Source organism: Carcharhinus amblyrhynchos, unplaced genomic scaffold (genome assembly GCF_965287045.1).
Source record: "Carcharhinus amblyrhynchos unplaced genomic scaffold, sCarAmb.v2.hapA chromosome_114, whole genome shotgun sequence".
Taxonomy (NCBI): domain Eukaryota; kingdom Metazoa; phylum Chordata; class Chondrichthyes; order Carcharhiniformes; family Carcharhinidae; genus Carcharhinus; species Carcharhinus amblyrhynchos.
This window is the reverse complement of record NW_027649854.1, coordinates 492,525-504,846: the sequence shown is the minus strand read 5'-3', so window position 1 is coordinate 504,846 and position 12,322 is coordinate 492,525. Positions and strand designations below refer to the sequence as shown.

Below are 12,322 nucleotides of genomic sequence, written 5' to 3'. Positions count from 1 at the left end.
TGTAACCCTCATGCGACCCAACTGAACCTTGTTTTTTCATCCTTATATATGCTTCCTTTTTCCTCTTGACAAGACATTCAATCTCCTTTGGAACAATTTACCCTTCACCATCCTCATTCACCCCTCATCATCCTCATTTACCCTTCACCATCCCTATTCACTCCCCACATTCACTCGAGCACAGGCACTTCCCACCTAACCTTCTATTTCTCCCCATCAAGGCTATTGGCCAAATAAAGAACAAAGAACAATACAGCACAGGAAACAGGCCCTTCGGCCCTCCAAGCCTACGCCGCTCATTGGTCCAACTAGACCATTTGTTTGTATCCCTCCATTCCCAGTCTGCTCATGTGACTATCCAGATAATTCTTAAACAATCCCAGTGTGTCTGCCTCCACCACCCTACTTGGCAGTGCATTTCAGGCCCCCACCACCCTCTGTGTAAAATACGTTGCTCTGGTATCTCTAAATGCTGGCACCTGGCAGTAGGTGGGAGTTTAGCTGTTTCTAATGTGTTGGTGCAGACTCTATCAAAAGTCTACTTGTTGGTTCATTTGGAATCAGCTTGGGGCAACCATTGACCACTGGACATGGGCTATCAATTAAATGTTTTTTTTCTTTGTCACAAGAAAGGCTTACATTAACACTGCAACGAAGTTATTGTGAAATTCCCCTCGTTGCCACACTCTAGTGCCTGTTTGGGTCAATCCACCTAACCAGCACATCTTTTGGCCTGTGGGAGGAAACCGGAGCACCCAGAGGAAACCCATGCAGACATGAGGAGAATGTGCAAGCTCCACATAGACAGTGACCCAAGTCAGGAATTGAACCCGGGTCCCTGGCGCTGTGAAGCAGCAGTGCTAACCACTGTGCCATTGTGCAGCACTCAGGCTGAGATTAATAAACTCAGCTGAATGGTTGGCTTTAGGGAAAATAAGATACAATTTCACTGGTCAAGTTGGGTACAGGTAAGGAACAAGCAGAATTACCCGTCCAGGTAGCATTAGAAAACAAACAGATTTAGCTGGAGAAGAAACAGACTCACTTTTCCAGGTGGGCAGTGGCAGCCAGGCTCACAGACTTGCTGTCTACACTGCATGTCTGACTGAAGGTCTGAGCAGCTGCGTGGGCAAACGTTGGCACAGCTGCTTAAGATTTGGTTTCCTGGACAACCTGGGAAAACAGTTAAATGGATGTTAAAGAAAAACCATTGTAATCAAACCTGCCATCACAGTCGAGTGATCAAACCTTTACTGCAATGAGATTGCAGAATGAAACAACTACAACTTCCAGCAGCTGGAATCCTCCAATGTCATTCACCACTGCCGGCAGGAATGGAGAATCTGGCGCTCAGCCAAGGTTTCCACTCACTGCAGTGGGACTGGAAAATTCCAGCCTGTGACTATAAAATGTTCCAAGGTGCTTCTTGGAGCATTAAAAAACAAGTATACAAACATACAAATTAGTGACACTGTGGTTTTGTGAAGGGGACATCGTGTCTCATTAACTTGACTGGGTTTTTCGAGGAAGTGATAGAACAAAGAACAACCCAGCACGGGAAACAGGCCCTTCGGCCCAATGAGCCCGCGCCGCCGCATCACCCTACACCTATTCTACCCTGCGTGTCTACAAATGGAACCCCTGACTTAGCCAGATTCAGGGGAGAATAGTGTCAATTTGGTAAAACCAATCAGCCTAACAGGACATCTTTGGGGTGTGGGAGGAAACCGGAGCGCCCGGAGGAAACCCACGCATCCACAGGGAGAATGCGCAAACTCCCACAGACACAGGCCCAAATCCATGTATCTGCACAGCTAGCAGTGCTAGTCACCGAGCTGTTGCGGCGCCCGTCTACCGGTCCAGGATCAAGCACACACACCGACACGAAGTACTAGGCCACTCCCGGAACTTCCAAGAGCAGCCCACGCACGACCCACCGTGTGCATGCCCCTCGCTTGACACGAGGTGGACCTCCACCTGCGGAATAAAAAGACAAAAACGTTAATCTTACAAGTCTACTTTTCCGGTGTCTCCCGAGGTTCTAACCTTATTTAATAGCCCCTACCATAACCCTCCATCCTTGTTTCACTCATGTGTCTATCTAAATGAACCTTAAACGAGTCCAACGTTCCTGCCTCCACCACCCGACTCGGTAGCGCGTTCCATACCCCCACAACTCTCTGCGTAAAGAACCTTCCTCTCACTTCCAAATTATACCTCTCCCCCCTCACCCTTAAATCATGACCTCTCGTATTTGTACCCAGTCTAGGGAGCAGTCTCTCACTATTAACTCTATCTATTCCCTTCAGTATCTTATATACCTCTATCATGTCCCCCCTCAATCTCCGTCTTTCCAATGAGAACAGTCCCAGTTTCTCCAACCTTTCCTCGTAACCCAGCCCCTCCATGCCAACCAACATCCTGGTAAACCTCCTCTGCACCCTTTCCAGAGACTCCACGTCCTTCCAGTAGTAAGGTGACCAGAACTGGACGCAGTACTCCAAACGCGGTCTAACCAACGTTCTATACAACTGAAGCATTAGACGGCAGCTTTTATACTCTATACCCCTTCCTATAAAGGCTAACATTCCATAAGCCTTCCTAACAACCTTCTCCACTTGTGACGCAACCTTCATGGATTTGTGAACCTGCACTCCCAGGTCCCTCTGTATTTCTATACTCCTAATCTGTCTACCTTTTATCACATAGCTCCTCTCTGCATTATTCCTTCCAAAATGCATCACCTCGCATTTGTCAGGATTAAATTCCATCTGCCCAATGCACCAACCTATCTATATCCTGTTGTATCACCTGACAATCGAGATCAGTACCCGCCAACCCTGCCATCTTGGTGTCATCAGCAAACTTGCTGATCACACCACCTACGCTCTCTTCCAAGTCATTTATGTATACTACAAAGAGGAGAGGTCCCAGTACTGAGCCCTGCGGCACACCACTGGTCACTGGCCTCCAGCCCGACAAGGTCCCCTCCACAACTACCCTCTGTCTCCTATTACCCAGCCAGTTCTCAATCCACCTAGCTACCTGGCCTCGTATCCCATGCGCCTTAACCTTTTCTACCAGCCTACCATGAGGGACTTTGTCAAACGCCTTACTGAAATCCATATAGATGACATCAACGGCTCTCCCATCGTCAACCGTTTTTGTCACCTCCTCAAAGAATTCCACAAGATTCGTAAGGCAAGACCTCCCTCTGACAAAGCCATGTTGCGTATCCCTAATCAGATCGCAACGCTCCAAATGCTCATACATCCTACCCCAAAGTATTTTTTCCATTAATTTCCCTACCACCGATGTCAAACTCACCGGTCTATAATTTCCAGGGTTATCCCTACTACCTTTTTTGAACAGCGGTACCACATTAGCTACCCTCCAGTCTTCTGGGACCTCACCTGTATCCAAAGAAGAGACAAAGATTTGCGCCAGAGGCCCAGCAATTTCATCTTTCACCTCCCTAAGCAGCCTGGGATAAATACCATCAGGTCCCGGAGCTTTATCCGTCCTTACGCTACCTAAAAGCCCTAGCACTTCCTCCCTCGTAATAGATATTTCCTGCAACTGCACCTCCGCTCCCTCCAAGAGGCCGCACGATTCCGAACCCCTCTCCTTCGTGAATACCGACACAAAGTATTCATTCAGGAGCTCCCCCATTCCCTCCAACTCAATACATAACTCTCCACTTTTGTCCCTAAGAGGACCAATTTTCCCTCTAACTACTCTCTTGCTCCTAATATAGGAATAAAATGCCTTTGGATTTTCCTTAATCCTACCAGCCAAAGCCATTTCATGCCCTCTCTTCGCCCTTCTAATTCCCCTTTTTAGCTCCCTCCTACTCTCTCTATATTCCCCCAGCGCACTCTCCGTACCCAGTCGTTTCGACCTAACATACGCCTCCCTCTTCTTCCTGACCAAGTCCTGTAATCCACGGCTCTCTAATCCTACCTTTCCCATCCTTCCGCTTAACCGGAACATACCTCCCCGCAACCATTTTGCCCTTAAAAGATGATAGATGAGGGAAAGGCAGTGGATGCTGTACACATGGACTTCAGTAAAGCCTTTGACAAGGTCCCTCATGATAGACCGGGATGAAAGGTGAAGTCACAGTGAATCAGAGGAGAGTTGGTAAAATGGATACAGAACTGGCTTGATCATAGAAGTCATGATGTGGAGATGCCGGCATTGGACTGGGGTAAACACGGTAAGAAGTCTCACAACACCAAGTTAAAGTCCAACAGGTTTACTTGATAGTAAACACCACACACTTTCGGAATGATGTTCCTTCATCAGGTGAGCGGAAACTTCTTACTGTGCTGACCAGAGAAAACAGAGGATAGCAGTAGATGGGTGCTTTACTGAACGAAAGGCTGAGGCTTGCAGTGTTCCACAGCGACCAGTTCTCGGACCTTTGTTGTTCATAGTATATATAAATGATTTGAGGAAAATGTAGCTGGTCTGATTGGTAAGTTTGCAGATGACACAAAAATTGATGGAGTTGCAGATAATGAAGGGGATTGTCAGAGGATACAGCAAGATATTGACCATAAGAACATAAGAAATAGGAGCAGGAGTAGGCCATCCAGCCCTTCGAGCCTGCCCCGCCATTCAATAAGATCATGGCTGATCTGTCGCTGCTCAGTTCCACATTCCCGCCCTCTCCCCATAACCCTTAATCCCCTCGCTTATCAAAAACCCATCAACCCGCGTCTTAAAAATATTTAGCGAGGCAGCCTCCACCACTTCAACGGGCAGAGAATTCCAGAGATTCACCACCCTTTGAGTGAAGAAGTTCCTCCTCAACTCTGTTCTAAACTGCCCCCCTTTTATCTTGAGGCTGTGCCCCCTAGTCCTACTGTCTTTTTTGAGCGGGAAGAGTCTCTCCACCTCTATCCTATCCATCCCATTCATCATCTTATACGTCTCAATGAGATCTCCCCTCATTCTTCTAAACTCTAATGAGTACAAGCCTAGTTTATTCAGCCTCTCCTCATAGCTCAACCCCCTCAACTCCGGTATCAGCCTAGTAAACCTCCTCTGCACTCCCTCCAAGGCCAAAATATCCTTGCGCAGGTGCGGCGCCCAAAACTGCACACAGTACTCCAGCTGAGGCCTCACCAATGCCCTATACAGCTGCAGCAAGACCTCCCTACTTTTATATACAATCCCCCTCGCTATGAAGGCCAGCATCCCATTCGCCTTCCTGACCACCTGCTGCACCTGCAAGCTGGGTTTTTGTGACTCATGCACAAGGACCCCGAGGTCCCTCTGCACCGCCGCCTGCTGCAGTTTTTCGCCCCGTAAGTGATAATCCTTCCTACCATTATTCCTACCAAAGTGGACCACCTCGCACTTGCCAACATTAAATTCCATTTGCCATTTCCTGGCCCATTCGCCCAGCCTATCTAGATCCTTCTGCAGACTCTCCACACCCTCTGCACAATTTGCCGTTCCCCCAATCTTGGTGTCATCAGCAAATTTTGACACCCTACACTCGGTTCCCTCCTCCAGATCATCTATATAAATGGTAAAAAGCTGAGGCCCCAGCACCGACCCCTGGGGCACTCCACTAGTCACCATCCGCCAATCCGAATAGCACCCGTTGACCCCCACTCTCTGCCTCCTATTTGACAACCAATCCTCTATCCATGCTAACACCCTACCCCCAACTCCATGTCCCTCGACCTTCTGCAATAACCTCTTGTGAGGTACTTTGTCAAACGCCTTCTGAAAATCTAGAAAGACCACATCCACCGGCTCTCCTCTATCCACCGCCCTAGACACAACCTCATAGAACTCCAGCAAATTTGTCAGACACGACTTCCCTTTAATGAAACCGTGCTGCGTCTGCTCTATCAAGCAATTCCCTTCAAGATGCCTCGCAATTTCCTCCTTAATGACAGATTCTAACATTTTACCTACCACAGACGTTAAACTAACCGGCCTGTAATTCCCCGCCTTTTGCCTGGCACCCTTCTTAAACAACGGCGTAACATTAGCCGTTTTCCAATCATCCGGCACTTCCCCGGAATCCAGCGACGTCTGGAAAATAACCACCAAGGCATCCACTATCACCTCCGCCAATAGGAGACTTGGGCAGAGAAATGACAGATGAGTTTAATCTGTTCAAATGTGAGGTAATGCATTTTGGAAAATCCAATGAATGTAGGAAATTATACAGTAAACAATAGAAGCGTTAGGAATATTGATAGGCAGAGATCTGGGCACACATGTCCACCAATCATTCAAAGTGGCAACGCAGGGGGATAAGATTGTCAAGAAGGCATACGGCATGCTTGCCACATTACCAGAAGGATGCGGATGTTTTGACAAAGGTACAGAAGAGGTTTACCAGGATGTTAACTGGTCTCGGGGTATTAGCTATGAGGAGAGGTTGGATAATTTCAGTTTGTTCTCACTAGAACAACGGAGGTTGAAGAGTGACCTGAGAGAGGTTTACAAGAATATGAGGGACATGGACAGAGTGGATAGTCAGATGCTCCTTCCTGGGGTTGAAAAGTCAAGTACTAGGGAACATAGGTTTAAGGTGCGGGGGGAAAAGTTTAGAGGAGATGTGCAAGGCAGGATTTTTTTTACAGAGAGGGTGGTGAATGTCTGGAACCCGCTGCCGGGGAGGTAGTTGGAGCAAGTATGATAGCAGCGTTTAGTTGAATACATGAATAGGATTGGAATGGAAAGATACGGACTCCTTTAGTGCGTACAGCTTTAGTTTAGGCAGACATCGTGTGAATGTAATGAGTAGAGTTGACAATGGGGAATCAATACATGTGGTATATTTGGACTTTCAGAAAGCGTTTGACAAAGTCCCACACAAGACATTATTGTGCAAGATTAAAGTGCATGGGATTGGGGGATGTGTACTGAGATGGATAGGAAACTGGTCGGCAGTGAGGAAACAAAGAGTAGAATGAATGGGTGCTTTTCCAATTGGCCGGCAGTAACTAGTGGGGGTGCCACAGGGATCGGTGCTGGGACCCCAGCTAATCACAATATATATTAATGATTTGGATGAGGGGACAAAATGTAACATCTCAAAGTTTGGGTGGAGGGTGAACTGTGACGAGGATGCAGAGATCCTTCAGAATGATCTGGACTGGTTGGGTGAGTGGGCTAATCAATGGCACATGAAGTATAATTTGGATAAATGTGAGGTTATTCACTTTAGCCTCTTGAGCCTGTTCCTCCATTGAATAAGATCATAGCTGCTCTGATTGTAACCTCAACCACACACTCCCGCTGACCCCTCGTTAATCGAGAATCAGTCTCGCTCCACCTTCAAAGTATTTAAAGACTCTGCTTCCACTACCTTTTGTGGAGGAGAATTCCAGAGACTCATGCGCTCTGAGAATAAATTCCTCTCTGTAATAAATGAGTGACTCCTGATTTTTAAACTGTGAGCCCCAGTTTGAGATTCAGAATCATAAATGTTTTGATCTAGTCATCTCTGTCTGTTTGAACTCCAGTGAAAACAAGCCTAGCCTCTCCAACTTTTCATCGGACAACCTATTCCTGGTATTAGCCTTGTAAACCATGAAAGTCATGGTACACATTGGTTAGCACTGCTGCCTCTCAGTACCAGGAACCCAGGTTCGAATCCAGCTTGGGTGTCCTTGTGGAGCCTGTATATTCTCCTCGTGTCCACGTGGGTTTCATCTGGATGCTCTGGTTTCCTCCCACACTCCATAGATGTGTAGGTTTGGGGGTTTGGCCATGCTAAGTTGCCCTTAGTGTCCCAAGATATACAGGAATAGACATTAGTGTTGGTCTGATTAAGATGTTCTTTTTGAGTCAGTCCAGACACGATGGGTTGAATGGCCTCCTTCAGCACTGTAGGGATTCTATGGTTAAAAACTTTCTGAACTGCTTCCAACACTTTTACATTCTTCCTTAAATAAGGAGGCCCATACAGTACACACCCCTCGATATGTGCCCTCACCATAGGGCCACAACATAGAATCATAGAACCTTACAGTGCAGAAAGAGGTCCTTCAGCCCATCGAGTCTGAACCGAACACAATCCCACCCAGGCCCTACCCCTATATCCCTACATATTATACCCACTAATCCCTCTAAACTATGCATCCCTGGACACTAAGGGGCAGTTTCTTAGCATGGCCAATCAACCGAACCCGCACACCTTTGGACTGTGGGAGGAAACTGGAGCACACGGAGGAAACCCACAAAGACACGAGGAGAATGTGCAAACTCCACACAATCAGTGACCCGAGCCGGGAATCGAACCCAGGACCCTGGAGCTGTGAAGTAGCAGTACTAACCACTGTGCTACTGTGCCGCTATAGGGCATTCAGCCCACTGAAACTGCTCTCTCATCCAATGAGATTCATGACTGATTGAATGTGACAATCCTCAACCCCACTTTCCTGTCGTAGCCCCATAAGCCTTGATTCCCTTACTGAATAAGTATCTGTCTATCTTAGCCTTGAACATACTGAATGATCTTTGCAGCAAAGAATCCCACAGATTCACTCCCCTCTGAGAGAAGAAATTCCTCCTCATCTCTATTTTAAATGGGTGACCCCCTTACACTGAGATTATTCCCTCTGGTCCTAAACTCCAATGAGTACAGGCCCAAGCTACTCAAACTCTCCTCAAAAGAAAATCCCAGGAACAAGCAAATGAACCTTCTCTGGACTGCCTCCAATGCCAGTATATCTTTCCTTAGGTAAAGGGACAGAAACTGTTCGTAGAAACATAGAAACTAAAAGCAGGGATAGGCCATTTGGCCCTTTGAGCCTGCTCCACCTTTCATTATGATCAGGACTGATTTCCCCCCTGCTCCTTCTCCCCACAGGCCTTCATTCCTTTAGCCCCCAAGAGCTAAATTTATATTTTTTTGAAATCAGACAACATTTTGGCCTCAACTCCTTTCTGTGGGAGTGAATTCCACACATTCACCACCCTCTGGGTGAAGAAATTTCACCTCACCTCAGTTCTAAAAAGTTTACCCCTTATCCTCAAACGATGATCCCCTGCTCTGCGCTCTTCCATCATTGGGAACAGTGGCCATGATTCTTCCAAAAGTGCTGAATTGGCAGGAAAACTGTTCTAAATCCCATCAGTTCTGTCAGTTCAGAGTCTCTGCACTCTGTGCACTGCAGAGGTCCCAGTCCGGAATCTCATTAAAAACCTGGGGGCGGGGCCTATTCACAGAGTCTGACTGTTCTGGAACTCTGCACATGCTCAGTGGCCCCGATCTGTCAGACTCTCCATCACTGGCCAGCCCAGGAGCCATTGTGTGCTGCCCCTCTAGCATCCCCCTCATGACCCGATTGTGGTCCCCACAGCAATTCCCGGGCCAGCCCCGACACCCCCGGCAGCGGTGTTCCTCCCACCTCCCTCACCCTGGAAAACGCTGCCCCATTGACCTCCCCCAGCGTCATACCACCCCACCCTGACTGATCATCCCTAGACCCCACCCACAATAGACCCCACCACCTTGGCACTGCCTGATGCCTGCTATGCAGTGCCGAGGTGCCCCCTGGGCATGTGCACTTTGCCCCTTGAGCAGTACTGGGGGCACAGGCTGACACTGGCAGGGTATCAATGCCCAGGGTCACCAACCCCCTGCCACCTGACTCCCTGCTGGGCCTCATTTGCCCCTCTTCATTACAACGGGATCTCCTGCAAGTTCCCCGAATGTGGGGAGCTAGTCTGGAGCCCGCTGGAATTAAGTTTTCCTGACGGGATGGGAGATTCAATGGTCCCGATAATGAACAAATATACATATTTAAAATACATGCAGAAAAGATTTAAATTATTTACCTGTCTTCCTGCCGGTTTCCAGTGAGGTCTGACCGGCGACTGTTCTCCGGCTCTGGGAGATTCATTCCCGACACATGCACAAATCCCTATTCAAGGCTGCAGACACGCGTCTCCCACTGCGACCCGACAGAAAAGTTGCAAGTTGTAATGGGAGAATCCCTGCCATCCTTTCTAAATCTACTCTAACCCATTGGCACAGTGGTTAGCACTGCACCTTCTCAGTGCTAGGGATCAGGATTCAATTCCCAGCTTGGGTCACTGTCTGTGCGGAGTTTGCACATTCTGTCCACATCTACGTGGGTTTCCTTCGGGTTTCATAGAGTCATAGAAGTTTACAGCATGGAAACAGGCCCTTCGGCCCAACTGGTTCATGCTGCCCCTTTTTTTTTTAAGAAAACTCTAAACGACTCCCAATTGCCAACATTTGGCCCATATCCTTCGATACCCATTGTACCCATGTAACTATATAAATACTTTTTAAAAGACAAAATTGTACCTGTCTCTACTACTGCCTCTGGCAGCTTGTTCCAGACTCTCACCACCCTCTGTGTGAAAAAATTGCCCTTCTGGACACTTTTGTATTTCTCTCCTCTCACCTTAAACCTATGCCCGCAAGTTTTAGTCTCCTCTACTTTTGGGAGAAGATATTGATTATCTAGCTGATATCTGCATCTCATTATTTTATAGACCTCTATAAGGTCACCCCTCAGCCTCCTACAGTCCAGAGAAGAAAGTCCCAGTCTATCCAGCCTCTCCTCATAACTCAAACCATCAAGTCCTGGTAGCATCCTAGTAAATCTTTTCTGCACTCTTTCTAGTTTAATAATATCCTTTCTATAATAGGGTGACCAGAACTGCACACAGTATTCCAAGTGTGGACTTACCAATGTCTTGTACAACTTCAACGAGACGTCCCAACTCCTGTATTCAATGTTCTGATCGATGAAACCAAGCATGCTGAATGCCTTCTTCACCACTCTGTCCACCTGTGACTCCACTTTCAAGGAGCTATGAACCTGTACCCCTAGATCTCTTTGTTCTGTAACTCTCCCCAACATCCTACCATTAACTGAGTAAGTCCTGTCCTGGTTCAATTCAGTCGAAACGACTGGGTACGGAGAGTGCGCTGGAGGAATATAGAGAAAGTAGGAGGGAGCTAAAAAGGGGAATTAGAAGGGCAAAGAGAGGGCATGAAATGGCTTTGGCTGGTAGGATTAAGGAAAATCCAAAGGCATTTTATTCCTATATTAGGAGCAAGAGAGTAGCTAGAGGGAAAATTGGTCCTCTTAGGGACAAAAGTGGGGAGTTATGTATTGAGTCGGAGGGAATGGGGGAGCTCCTGAATGAATACTTTGCGTCGGTATTCACGAAGGAGAGGGGTTCAGAATCGTGCGGTCTCTTGGAGGGAGCTGAGGGTCAGTTGCAGGAAATATCTATTACGAGGGAGGAAGTGCTAGGGCTTTTAGGTAGCGTAAGGACGGATAAAGCTCTGGGGCCTGATGATATTTATCCCAGGCTGCTTAGGGAGGTGAAAGATGAAATTGCTGGGCCTCTGGCGCAAATCTTTGTCTCTTCATTGGACACAGGTGAGGTCCCAGAAGACTGGAGGGTAGCTAATGTGGTACCGCTGTTCAAAAAGGGTAGTAGGGATAACCCTGGAAATTATAGACCGGTGAGTTTGACATCGGTGGTAGGGAAATTAATGGAAAAAATACTGAGGGGTAGGATGTATGAGCATTTGGAGCGTTGCGATCTGATTAGGGATACGCAACATGGCTTTGTCAGAGGGAGGTCTTGCCTTACGAATCTTGTGGAATTCTTTGAGGAGGTGACAAAAACGGTTGACGATGGGAGAGCCGTTGATGTCATCTATATGGATTTCAGTAAGGCGTTTGACAAAGTCCCTCATGGTAGGCTGGTAGAAAAGGTTAAGGCGCATGGGATACGAGGTCAGGTAGCTAGGTGGATTGAGAACTGGCTGGGTAATAGGAGACAGAGGGTAGTTGTGGAGGGGACCTTGTCGGGCTGGAGGCCAGTGACCAGTGGTGTGCCGCAGGGCTCAGTACTGGGGCCTCTCCTCTTTGTAGTATACATAAATGACTTGGAAGAGAGCGTAGGTGGTGTGATCAGCAAGTTTGCTGATGACACCAAGATGGCAGGGTTGGCGGGTACTGAAGTGGAAAGTCAAGTGATACAACAGGATATAGATAGGTTGGTGCATTGGGCAGATGGAATTTAATCCTGACAAATGCGAGGTGATGCATTTTGGAAGGAATAATGCAGAGAGGAGCTATGTGATAAAAGGTAGACAGATTAGGAGTATAGAAACACAGAGGGACCTGGGAGTGCAGGTTCACAAATCCATGAAGGTTGCGACACAAGTGGAGAAGGTTGTTAGGAAGGCTTATGGAATGTTAGCCTTTATAGGAAGGGGCTTAGAGTATAAAAGCTGCCGTCTAATGCTTCTGTTGTATAGAACGTTGGTTCGACTGCATTTGGAGTA

At 47.5% G+C, this 12,322-nt stretch overlaps 1 protein-coding gene across 1 annotated transcript in view; it reads right to left on the bottom strand.

The window, feature by feature from the left end:
• sspo (SCO-spondin) overlaps positions 1–12,322 on the bottom strand; it is a gene marked incomplete at its 5' end in the record, with an annotated part of 592,643 nt that overhangs the window by 88,274 nt on the left and 492,047 nt on the right. Inside the window, one exon of the mRNA XM_080183006.1 lies at positions 1,046–1,173. Coding sequence (XP_080039132.1) covers positions 1,046–1,173 — 128 coding nt within the window. The remainder of the gene's footprint in view (positions 1–1,045; positions 1,174–12,322) is intronic.